Genomic DNA, 13,355 nt, shown 5'->3' with positions numbered 1-13,355 from the left:
TCACAGCTGAAGCTCAGTCAAAGCTTAGATCCTGCCCTGGCACAAGTCAGCATAGTTCCCCTGAAGCAAAGTAGGAGACACGTCTTTACTCCAGGCAAGGAGTTGGCCCAGTTTGACTGTGGTGCCCCTTCAAAACATGACTGGCTTGCACAGTGCTGTGGGGAAGCAGGCTCCAGCCACCTCTGTGTACTGGGTATATAATATCTAGGACTGCTGGCTCTACAGTTTCCTTGAGTTTCAATTTGACTGCAAGAAATAAAAAACAAGAATAATAACCAATAGCTCTTATATGTTTCTTTTGGAATTTTTCGTCTTAATCCCCTGCCAGAAGCAATAACTTTTAGTATCTTGATGATCCAATATGCTGGTTTATATCAAATCTATGAGGATATTAATTTTCAGTCATAAATAGCGTAGCTGTAGTTTCACATCCTTTGATGTGCCTCAGAGGAAGCTACGACCAACTGGTGACGACGAGCAACTTTGCTGCATAAAAGCAGTCCCTTACGCCATCGTAAGCGGCGAGCTGATGTATGGAGAGCGTTCATAGAGTGGTTAGAGTTGGAAGGGACCTCAAAGATCATCTAGTTTCAACCCCCCTGCCATGGGCAGGGACACCCTCCACTACACCAGGTTGCCCAAAGCCTCATCCAACCTGGCCTTGAACACTGCCAGGGATGGGGCAGCCACAACTTCTCTGGGCAACCTGTGCCAGTGCCTCACCACCCTCTGAGTGAAAAATTTCTTCCTTATATCCAATCTAAATCTCCCCTCTTTCAGTTTAAAGCCATTGCCCCGTGTCCTGTCACTACACGCCCTTGGAGAAAGTCCCTCTCCAGCTTTCCTGTAGGCCCCCTTTAGGCACTGGAAGGCTGCAATAAGATCAGCTGCAAGGTGTGATGGGCTCCTTCCCCCAGCACTGCAACAGCCAGCATTTTAATGAGCCACCGAGGAAAAATCGGGGGCCATGCTGAAAAGGGGAAGGCAGTGGGTTGGAGGAGGAGCCGCCCGCTAACCGCTGTTGCCCTTTCCTTGGCTAGGTGCGTAAAGAGTATGGAAAATGCCTGCGCACGCACTGCTGTAGTGGGAAGAGTACAGAGAGCTCTATCGGCTCAGGAAAAACCTCGGGGTCACGGACACCTGGAAGATATTCCACAGGCTCACAGGTAACCCACGCTTCGTGTCCACACCCCGATGCTTTTGCACCACCGCGCCAATATCCGTCACAGCTACGCTGGGAGGCACCAAGGAGCTGCCGTAGGGCTCTGCTCGGTGCACCCGCAGAGATTTCCCTCCTGGGTCTGAATTCAACACGGTGGCTTCCCTTTGGGATGTGATGGCAGTTAGTGCCTCTCCAAGAAACTTCTAAATAATTGTGATGAAAATAGAAAGTCCAAATTTGCCTTCCAGAGGCGGATGGGTGGTCATCACCTGAGCTGTCCTGCCTGCTCTCCATGGGAATTAGGAGCTGGGAGCACTTTGTCAGCTGTGCTACATCCCAGTACATCCTTTAATTACAAGCTGAAGGTTATTGTTACCACTTTTGCCGTGTACAGGAACGATGCTATAACGACCAAATATTTTTCTTGCTAAAAGAAGACTGCAAGAGTCTTGCAGTAGCCTTCACAGTGAAAGAACTTGCTTTCTGGTGTGGGGTGGTTTGATCAATTCCTTGCCTCACTCAGTTTGCCTTAGTTTCTAGGAGAATCCATTGGGGTCAGATTATCCTATTAAGTTACTGGATTTGTTACACTTTGGTCACCTGAAAGTTCAGGTTTTGTGTAGTTTGTGCACTTAGCAATTTTGAAGCTAACTTATATGTACAGATGCAGATTTATGGACGAACAGTTCATATAAAATGAAGAAGCTTACTTCTTAATCAATAGAAGCCAAACACAAATTTATTCAGTATTACTAATGGAAGTAATTATACATGACAGTTCCACTATTAAATTATGAAAGACATACAGCGAGTAACAGTTTATAACCTCCCAGGAAAACCTAATTTGCGATTTATGTCTTGGAGCAAATTATTATTTATTTTCAACGGTTTCCAAGATGTCATCCAGGAGCTCTACTTTGGCATTTATGTAGGTCTGGATGTTATACAGGGCAAATAACAGTAATAGAATATGGACCTCTCTCCAGCAGGCCATCAAGTCCCACAGTAATCAATAATGTCCAAAACTAACTACATCCATCAACATTTAGGTGGCTGATTTGAAACCCTTTGGTTTCACGTAACTTAGCTACTGAGTAGGTGCCCTCTTCTCCGAGAAGAGTTGACTTTAATGGGCCCTCCCTCTTGGCAGTCTCAACACAAGAAAACAAGCCCTTTTGAGGGTGAACTGACTCTCCTGGCAGCAGTCTCCTCGTGGCAGGTGAGGTTTGAGGTACCAAGGAAGATTATTTTGCCTGCAGAAGCTTGTCCTTGAAAGGTTGGAAGTGCCTGAGACCTATCGTAGGCAGGAGAGACCTCACACGGATGACAGAAAGTGGATGGAGATCAGTCTAAGTTGTTGAAAGCATCTGATTCCTAACTTTTGAATAGAGAAGTCCAAGAGGAAGAAAACCTCTCAGATCCCTTTTTTCTCTGAAAAGCACTTTGGAAACAGAATAATTAATCCACAATGGATCATGAAAGAGAAATACAGTAGATTAAATGTCCAGGTGGAAAATAATTGCTGTAAAAGTGCATGGGCCTCCTGTCACGTTGTGCTTTCATTTATAGAGGGCTAATACATGATAAGGAGATGTCATTACTGCATAGTTAATGAGCAGACTAGGGGGCACTTTTCAGCTGTGACCACTTAAGTAAGCCCTGGAAGATCTCACATGGCTAAGATCCCACTACGGGAAGCTCTGGATTTTTCACAGTTAGGAAAAACATGGTCTGTCACAGTGGGAGCCAGCCTTCCCGATCCCTCAGACTGCCTAGCACCATTTTCACGCAGCCGTGGGACACATCCATCATACTCTGAGAGGTGAGGCAGGGGAGAGCTTCCTCCAGACACCTGGGTTCCCCAGTCACCTTCACGTGGGGATCGTGACTGAACCGGTCGCAAGATCCATATTGACTGATTTTTTGATCTTTTGCAAGGTCTAGTTGAGGAGGAGTGAGGCAGTGGCATAAAAGCCACAGAGGTAGATACTCCACAGCATATTTGAGAACAAAACAGAAGGCCAGCGTATTTGGGACACTTGTTTCCCCAGCAGCAGAAGCAATACCACACATTGCAAACCCATCACAGATTTTTCAGTAGGGGAGGAGAAGTCATTCATTTGTGGGGGATTTTTTTTCCTCCGATGTTCCCTAAGATGGATAGTAGCTATAGAAAACTTCTGTTCCTTCAGAGACACCAAGACACAGATCAAGTCTTCTGGTACACTTCACAAAAAACAAGACACAAGCTATCTGAGATGGGACGGGAAGCATGTGTGCTCCTGTGTATAAGCTATTTTTCCATTATTTGGCGCTATATTGGTAAATCTGTACCTCAAGCAGGTCTGGGTTTCTCCCATATATGATTTCTGGTGCTTTTTTTTAATTAAGATGTAAGCAATTAAATTATGCACTTTCTTTGAGAAGGACATTTGTATTATGAAGTTAGGCAGGCAAGGGCCGGCATGCACGAGGCACGTTATAGCCAAACAACCACCGCTGGCTTACAGCTGGCTGGAAGCAAGTCTCATCCCGAGCTAGACATGCCAGTAGCCATCTTTAGTCAGGCAGAAAGAAACCTATCTGCAGCTGCCGAAAATTCATTACCTGCTGTGGTTCAATCCCTCTTCAGAGCCGGATTCGTAGGATGTGGAATGACACAGTTCGAAAGCAGTCCGAGTCTTCCTTTATTACTGGAGATATAAACAGTTCAGCTTCACTCAACAGAGGTAATTATAAACTATTTTTCGTCTCTCTAACTCTCGTGATGGCTTTAAGGAGTCTGAAATATGTTGCCCCTTTTCCCCCCTTTCCCCCCTCCTCCTCACCTGGAATGGCACTGGACCCTATTCTCCCCCATAAGAAATGTTGCAGTGATAACTGGGAGGAGGGGAGGTTTTGTGGTGGTTGTTGGCTATTTTTCCTTTTCTTTCTTTATTTTTACACATGCATTTTCAAGAATTGTCATTTCTGGAAGGGAGTTAGGAAAAGCAGAAAAGAGAAATTAAGTTGAAAAGAAATCTCCCCTTTCCCTCAGCAAACTGCTAGGGCCAGAAGCTGCTGAGGTGTCAGGTGCACCATTTTCACCATTGCTGATGGTGCAAATGGGCTGTTCCAGCACTGTACAGCCTGTGTAAAGCATCACAGGAGGCCTGATTGTCCTGGGTCTGTAGCAATAGTCATCTTTACAGAAGCAAAAAATGAACAAGACGTAAGAGAAAACTGCGCTTGGAACAAAATTGTCTGCTTTGATGTTAATGTACCTAGTTGGGTGAAGTGACTGATGTGAACTTTGTAGACATCTGCGGAGGAAAGGCTATCAGAAACGTGTGTGCCAAACAAGACGTGGTGCCTGGCACAGGAGGAAATCTAAACAGCTTTTTAAAAAAAAAGTCTTTTTCAGAGAGTTGCAGGAAAATCATGGTAAGGGAATACCAGAAAAAGAGCCTCAGAGATTGGTTTCTTTCTCCTCCAGGACAATTACTTTATGGCTTAGCCTTGAGCAACCAGATGCCAAATTCTAGTTTGTGTATCTGCCCAGTTGATGCTGAAATTAAGAGGGGTTAGAACTGGGATTACTGGGCGCAGCTGTTTTCTCATGATGGTGAAAATCTAAAGTGTTTCCAGTCCTGATGGTTGAACTGCAAAGTTCAACTGAGAATTGAGTTGGGACTTTGATTCTTGTTCAGTCTTTATTCACCTAGAATTCCCGCTGATTTTAGGGTGTTTTGCCTGAGGAAAGGCTTGAAGGATTTTGACTGTACTGTTAGTAATATTGACTACTGAGTGCCGGGGAAGGAGGGATGTATGACCCAGTTCTCTGAACATGATATGTATCACCCAAATCAGTGCAAAAGGGAAGGTGGTGTGGTTAACACGGTGTTTTAACCAAACACCACGCAGCCGTTTGTTCACCCTCCCACCTCCACTGGGCATGGAGGAAAGAATTGGAGGGGTAAAGGTAAGGAGACTTGTGGGTTGAGATAAGAACATTTTAATAAGTGAAATAAAATATATTAAAGTATTATAATAATAATGCTAATAATGATAACAATACAAATGAGTGGTGCACGGTGCAATTGCTCACCACCCACTGACCAATGCTCAGCCCGTTCGCGACCAGCAGTCGTGGAGGAGAGAAATCTCAAAACCACAATCCCAGAAGAGAAAGAGAAAACTTCCAGGCCAACCCTTATTTATATATTGAGCTGGACATTACATGGTATGGAATATCCCATGGGCCACTTTGGATCAGTTGCTCTGGCTGTTCTCTCCCAGCTTCTTGTGCACCTGCACGCTAGCAAAGCATGGGAAGTTGAAACGTCCTTGATTTCTTAGCTGCAGCTGAGAACATCAGTATATTATCAACATTCTTCTCATACCAAATGCCACACTAAATCCAAAATACAGTGCTATTCTAGCTGCTAAGAAGAAAATTAGCTCTATCTCAGCTGAAAACAGGACAGTATCCACCCCTTATTCCCTACTATTTACATCATGCTTAGGTCCCACACTTTCCAATACATCCAAGTCAATTACCACTGCTTTCCTGTCTTTTGATATATGCACGTAGATATCATTCCCTTAGTCCATGGGCCATCCCTCTGAACTGTCTGTTGAGTTCATTTAGTCTGTAACTTTGGGCTCCAGCTGTCCTGCTTTCAAGGCAGGAGAGATGATGTAAAGTTCCCTCAGTCACTGGAGCAGGTGACATTGGATGTAGCAGGAAGATGGTGTGTAGTCTCTGGTGTGTGCTGCATCCAGAGCTTGCAGCTGGCATATAGAATCACAGAATCATAGAATCACAGAATGGTTTGGGTTGGAAGGGACCTCAAAGATCATCTAGTTCCAACCCCCCTGCCATGGGCAGAGACACCCTCGACTACACCAGGTTGCCCAAAGCCTCATCCAGCCTGGCCTTGAACACTTCCAGGGATGGGGCATCCACAATTTCACTGGGCAACCTGTTCCAGTGCCTCACCATCCTCAGAGTGAAAAATTTCCTTCTTATATCTAACCTAAATCTGCCCTCTTTCAGTTTAAATCCGTTGCCCCTTGTCCTGTCACTACACGCCCTTGTAAAAAGTATCTGGAGCAATCCATGCTCACAGTCTGCGGGTTGAAGATGTCAGTCTCAAGGATGTTGCTGGGCACCAGTTCTGGTTCCATCAAAATTCATTCTTCATTAACCTGGGTGATTCTTATTACAACACCTTTAGTATAATATTTAGCAGCCATAGTGATGATATACAGTGGCAGGGTTGTTTAGCAATCTACAATTGAATTCATTGGCTGTTTTCACTCAAAATCAGATTCCCTTGAGGTAGGTACACAACGGACCTCCCCGTCCTTCTCCATCACCCACCAAGTGCACTCAGGTCCTTCAGCAAAGGCAATCCCACGAATGGGTTTACCCTTACCCGAGGCAGGAATAACCCAGACTGTCTTCCCCAGCATATTCCTAATGCACACTACAGACTCCATCCCCTTCTGCAGTATGTAGAAGTTCTGACTGGGCAGGGCCAGCTCGATTGGCAGATCGTCTAGTGTTGACTAACCAGGTGGCTTTTGCTAAATGTGTATCCCAGTGTTTGAAAGTTCCACCACCCATTGCTTTCAGTGTGGTTTTTAGCAGGCCATTGTATCATTTGATCTTCCCAAAGGCTGGTGCGTGACAGGGGATGTGGTATACCTACTCAATGCTATGTTCTTTGGTCCAAGGTCTATGAGATTGTTATGGAAATGAGTTCCATTGTCTGACTTAGTTCTTTCTGGGGTGCCATGTCACCACAAGACTTGCTTTCAAAGCCTCAGAATAGCGTTTGGGCAGTGGCATGGGGCATGTCATATGTTTCCAGCCATCCAGTGGTTGCTTTCACCATTGTGAGCACAGGGTGCTTGCTGTGGTGAGTTTGTGGGTGTGTGATGTAATCAATCTGCCAGGCCTCCCCATACTTATATTTCAACCATCATCCTCCATACTGGAGAGGTTTTAACCACTTGGCTTGCTTGATAGCAGCGCATGTGTCACATTCATGGATAACCTGTGCAATAGTGTCCATGGTCAAGTCCACCCCTTGATCACAAGCCCATCTATATGCTGCATCCCTTCCTTTCTGGCCTGAGGTATCATGGGCTCAATGAGTTATAAATTTTTCACTCTTGTGTTGCCAGTCCAGATCCACCTGAACCACTTCAGTCTTAGCAGCCTGATCCACCTGCTGGTTGTTTTGATGTTCTTCAGTGGCCCAGCTCTTTGATACCTGAGCATCTACGTGATGTACTTTTACAGCCACCTTCTCTATCCATACAGCAATGTCTTGCCACAACAGGGCAGCCCGGATGGGTTTGCCTCTGCGTTGCCAATTGCTCTGCTTCCACTGCTGTAGTCACCCCCACAGGGCATTTGCCACCATCCATGAGTTGGTATAGAGATAGAGCATTGGCCACTTTTCTCGTTCAGCAATATCTAAAGCCACTTGGATGGCTTTCATCTCTGCAAACTGACTCAATTCACCTTCTCCTTCAGCACTTTCTGCAACTTATCGTATAGAACTCCACACAGCAGCCTTCCACCTTTGATGTTTTCCTAAAATGCAGCAGGACCCATCAGCAAACAGGCCATACCACTTCTCATTATCTGTAGTTTATTATACGGAGAGGCCTCTTCAGCAAGCATCACCTCCTCCTCTGGAGACGTTCTGAAATCTTTGCCTTCTGGCCAGTCCATGATCACTTCCAAAATTCCCGAGTAACTGGAGTTCCTGTTAGAGCCCGTTCTGTGATGAGCGCAGCACGTTTACTCCACGTAGCATCAGTTGCATGATGTGTGGATGGGACCCTCCCTTTAAACATCCAGCCCAGCACCAGCAGTCGGGCGCCCAGGAGCAGCTGTGCCTCAGAAGTAACCACTTCAGAAGTGGCTTGAACCACCTCGTGTGTTGCTGGTATCTCATTTTTAGTTGGAGTATTGTGGGCCTCGGATCCTCTGTATCCCCGACTCCAACACCCAAGGGGTTGACCTCGAGTCTCCCCTGGTGCTTTTTGCCAGCTCCAGGTAGGACCATTCTCCCCAGCTGTGGTGTAAAGCACATTTTTCACATCTTGTCCTGCCTGGACTGGTCCCAGGGCTACTGCAGGAACTATTTCATGTTTAATTCGTTCAAAGGCTTGTCGTTGCTCAGGACCCCATACAAAATCATTCCTCTCTTGGGTCACTTGATAGAGAGGGCTCACAATCTGGCTGTCATTTGGAATATGCATTCTCCAGAAACCCACAGCCCCTAGAGGTGGTAAACCACTGGGAAACAGCATAGACTGCAGGTAAGGTGCTCTGAAAACAGCTCTGAGAGCAAATAAAACAATATTCCGACCAGTGACATCCAAGGCAACATAATGAATGTTTTTAGAAAATTTGTTTTAACACACTCTGGTCAAATCTGTCGTTATCTCAACCCTACAAGCCCCATATTGGGTGCCAAAAGGACTGTCCTGGTTTTAACTCGGCCAGCAACCAAACACCACACAGCTGCTCACTCATCCTCCCCCACCCCCAGGGGATGAGGGAGAGAATTGGAGGAGTAAAGGTGAGAAGACTTGTGGGTTGAGATAAGAACAATTTAGTAAGTGAAATAAAAGAAAATAAAAATAATAATGTTTGTGATAATAATAATAATGATAATAATAAACACTATAAACCCAAGTGATGCACAGTACAGTTGCTCACCACCTGCTGACCAATGCCCAGCCCATTCTGAGCTAGTGATCCTGGAGGAGAGAGATCCCAAAACTGCAATCCTGGAAGAGAGGGAGGAAACTTCCTGGCCAACTCTTATTTATATATTGAGCTGGAAGTTATATGGTATGGAATATCCCATTGGCCACTTCGAATCAGTTTCTCTGGCTATGCTCCCTCCCAGCCTCTTGTGCACCTGCACGCTAGCAAAGCATGGGAAGATGAAAAGTCCTTGATTTCTTGGCAACAACTGAAACCATCAGTATATTATCAACAATCTTCTCACGCCAAATCCCACACTAAATCCAAAGCACAGCACCATTCTAGCTACTGCAAGAGGGAAGGTTTAGATTAGATATAAGGAAGAAATTTTTCACTCAGAGGGTGGTGAGGCACTGGAACAGGTTGCCCAGAGAAGCTGTGGCTGCCCCATCCCTGGCAGTGTTCAAGGCCAGGTTGGATGAGGCTTTGGGCAACCTGGTGTGGTGGAGGGTGTCCCTGCCCATGGCAGGGGGGTTGGAACTGGATGATCTTTGAGGTCCCTTCCAACTCAAACCATTCTATGATTCTGTGATTCTATGATTCTACTGAGAAGAAAACTAACTCTATCCTAGCCAAATCCAGGACACATGGAGATGTACTTTTCCCCCTCAAACCACTCTGGTGTTTTTGTGCCAGGATATTTTCACTTTGCACTAAAGACAGCTATAAGACGCCGTTACTGCAAATGCTGGATTTGTCCACATGCGTTGCCCTCACATGTCTCCCTGTCCTTTCATCAAAGACTGGAGAGCTACAGCCAGACTTCTCCGGGCCTAATTTAGAGGGAGATCAGTTGTCGCACAAAGATTACAGTAAGAACTGCTGTTTCCCTCGGCCGTCCATCGTTCCATCGCTCCGTCTGGGCGGCAAACCGAAATGCCTTGCGCATTAAATGTCTGCCCTTTTAGTTAGCAGAGAAGTTGACTTGCTTTCCAACGCAGCCGAGGCTACGAAGGGAAATGCTTTAGCAAACGGGGGTCTTCTGGGTTTGTCGCCAGAAGAAAGGCATCTCTCCTTTTTCAATTCAGGGTTTTTTTTCCGTGCAAAGAAGGGAGAAATCTGTGAAGAAGAACTGCTGAGGGAGGCATCTTCAAAGCAGATCTCATCCAGCTGTTTTCCTTGTGTAACATAGAATCATGGAATCATGGTTTGGGTTGGAAGCGACCTCAAAGATCATCCAGTTCCAACCCCCCTGCCATGGGCAGGGACACTGTCCACTACACCAGGTTGCCCAAAGATGAGATGAATCACCCGAAGGATGGGATGAGTCACCCGAAGGGCCTGAATCTCTCCACCGACTCCAGAAGCAGTCTGATAACTGTATTGGAAGGGAAGCTTTTTAGATGGGACACTTAAGTGACTTGAATAAGTTGTACTATTCTACAGGGGCATCCTCCCTCTTTTTCATGCAGGCAGGCACAATATTTGTTGTTTTTTTCTTTTCTGGTGGACAGAAGTATCTGCAAAATGGAAGTTAAAACATTTCTTTGGGAGTTAGCATCTCCAAAGCAGCAGGTGGTCAGTTCTGCTGCAAAAATACACCTGACATCAACAGTAATCCCAACTGCATGGGGCCCCAGGTATTTCACACTTTATTCTGTTTATTCCAGCTGAAAAGAAACGTTTGTGGTCTTAGGGCTTTGCATAGAGCAAAAGTTGTTTCTTCAATCTCTCCAGAGAGAGATGCAGCCTGAACAGACCAGTGGGGCAATGGGATTTTCACAGTTCTTGTCTTCCTCTTAATATTTTAATATATATCAAGCTTTAAAGGAGCTGTTTCATTAATGTTTTATTTACAAGTGTGCAATAAAAGCTCACAGGAGTCAAGTGCAAGCCTTGAATTGTATGGTTAGTAGCTTTCCCTGCTTGAGGTTGTACAACAGGCTCACGTACCTGTCCAGAAGTCTGTTTCCAGCTCTCCCAGCCTAGATGCCTTTTGCATGAAAGTATCTGTAGTATCCCAAATTAAACATTCTTTCTGCATTGGTATTTTTCCCAGAGCCTTCAGACAGCAGCCTCCTTTCTAAAGCACGGGCAAAGTGATCCTTTCTCCCCAGAACAGCCACATCCTCCAGGTCCTGACCTCACTCCACTTCTCTATGTCCTGGGCCAGCACCGAGTTTTCATGTTTCTGTCATGGTAGCAGAAAGCCGTGAGATATCTTCCAACTGGGGTACTTTCTCATTTAAGCCTTTTCTTTCTTGATCACATTCACAGTACTCGCAGTCCCCTGCTGCTTGATAACATCCCAGGCAAGACTGCCCTAGCTATCTGTATTCCTGTATGATGACAGGCATCCCTCTATGCCATCCCATCCACTCTTCTTCCTCGATGAAGCTCCTGGACATCAGTCTGGAATATGGTGTTAGTGCATCCCACCTTTACACATGTGTCTTTTTCTGATTTAGCAGATATCACACGGCTTATGGCTTTTTTTCAGCTCCAGATCCTCTTTTATCTACTATGTCCTCCAAAGCAATTTGCCATAATGTTGTTTTTCTTATTTATCATAGCAGGAATTTTGGGCATAACCCCAAACTTGCCTGACATAATGAGTTCTATAATGAAAACTATACTCACTCTTGACTCCTTAGACAAACATGACTGTTTCGGATATTTCCTGAATGTATGTCTAATTATGGATTAGTCCACAACGTTTCAGGCTTCGTTTCCCCTTGCTGCTCGTTATGGCTCAGTAATGGTGCGGATTTGGGGTTGTTATACCACTGAAATCAGGAGGAAGGGAACAGAAACTGACTGTGGATTTGCTCTTCTACTGTCAAAAGAAGAGCATGCCAGTCCACCCCATAGTCATGGACTCTGTTTCAGGATCCAGGGGAATTCCTGCTCCTTGCATCCCACACCACAACCTTGCCCAGTTTTTCCCACCATGGGTCTGGCTGGATATTTCTGCCATCTATTTCACATCCACTCTGTGCTCTACGTTTCTTTTCCCAGTGCTGAAAACTTGCAGGGGTGTAAAAGCTGATCCAAGCTGATTACCTCATGAGTAGAAAAACAAGAAGTCTCCCTTTGCCTGTAGAGTGTTTGGTGTAAGTGGTCTTGGTACAGGTGTTTGGATGCAATGCTGAGCAGCCAAACCAAACGGATGCACGTAGGTGGACTGTTTGCTAAAACTTAACACTTTGAAGGTGGAAAAGCAGAAGATAGGAAGGGAAAGCTACAGACAGAGTTTTCCTTTGTGTTGGGTTCATGAGTAGAAAGCGGAGCAGATGACTGCTTGGTTGTAACAGCAGATCTTTCGGTACTTGGGCTAAGGACAGTTCTTAAAAGGAGCTAGAGATTAAAAGCAATTAACAGCATTACTGTTATTCCAACTCTGCTGTACTTCTGCTTTGGTGATCTGATCATGGACCTGTGCTGTATCCATGGATGGAGCCAGCAAGGGAAATCAGGATGTGTCTCAGCACAGTGCTGATGGCACAAGGAGCAGATTGCGGGGGACCGCTGTAAGCATGAGCACTGCTGGGCTCTGATGGTGCAGCACAGGCCTGAGCTTTGGGTACATCCAGGTGGCCACCTCAGGAGCATGAGGGACAGGTCTGTTGGCACCTTTGGAGCACTGCTGTCTAAAAGCACTTGGATAGCTCAGCCAGCCTTGCAAGCAAACAGTCACAGCACGAAACAGCAATGTGGCTCAAGCCTATTTTTATCCATGTCTCAGGTGAGAGGTAATACAGTAATTACTGTCTCTCTTTGGATATGAGACAACTGGGAGAGAAAAAAAAATCGTCATGAACTATACGGTACTTTGTCACCCTTCAGGTTTTCAAGTTGGACGGGGTGATATTTTTTTTTTCCAGGGTAAAAAAAATGAAGTTATCTGTTAAAGAAAAGAGTGTTCCTTGTTTTGGTGAGGCTTGAGAGCAGCAGAGACAAAGAAATGTTTGTCACTGGCGTGAGGCAGTGCTTTGTTGTAGGAAAATACACTGGTAGAGCTAGGTGTATTCCTTCAAGTTAGCAGATAAGGGGAACTATATCTTCATTCATGGCAAACACTTACTGTATCTTAATGGGTTTTCCCTCTTTGGGGAAATAAATGGGCTAGGGGTAAAGCCACCAGATTTCTTTGAAAATAGAAGCTACTCCAGAAGTCTGTTGTGTTTGGTCAAGTGCTGTACTCCTGCTGTAACGCTCTGAGTCTTGGCTTACAAACTAGACAGCAAGTTTAATCGTTTATTCCAATACCAGTCTTGCTGTACAAACAGGAGTATGTGCACCTCCTGTTTTTGGCTGTGTGCATATGTGCTTTGTGTCCCCTCACCCCTAAAGCACTGCACACTGCCCCCACCACCCTCATCCACAGAGGTCTCCTGGAGGGGTTTCTGGGTGGTCTACATTGCTACTCCACTCGTCTGAAGGACAAGAAACACGAGGGAGCTGTAAAAGCAGAGC

General features: G+C 45.5%; 1 protein-coding gene across 17 annotated transcripts in view; it reads left to right on the top strand.

The window, feature by feature from the left end:
- Nucleotides 1-13,355, top strand: part of ADGRL3 (adhesion G protein-coupled receptor L3) — a 337,188-nt gene that overhangs the window by 266,713 nt on the left and 57,120 nt on the right. For all 17 annotated transcript variants that reach the window (XM_086612141.1, XM_086612143.1, XM_086612148.1 and 14 more), the window contains 2 exons: nt 1,041-1,166; nt 3,795-3,891. In XM_086612141.1, the coding sequence (XP_086468267.1) occupies nt 1,041-1,166; nt 3,795-3,891 (223 nt within the window). The remainder of the gene's footprint in view (nt 1-1,040; nt 1,167-3,794; nt 3,892-13,355) is intronic.

This window comes from Tauraco erythrolophus, chromosome 5 (genome assembly GCF_009769465.1).
Source record: "Tauraco erythrolophus isolate bTauEry1 chromosome 5, bTauEry1.pri, whole genome shotgun sequence".
Lineage (NCBI taxonomy): Eukaryota > Metazoa > Chordata > Aves > Musophagiformes > Musophagidae > Tauraco > Tauraco erythrolophus.
Note: the sequence above shows the minus strand (reverse complement) of the source record. Positions and strands in the feature narration are given on the sequence as shown.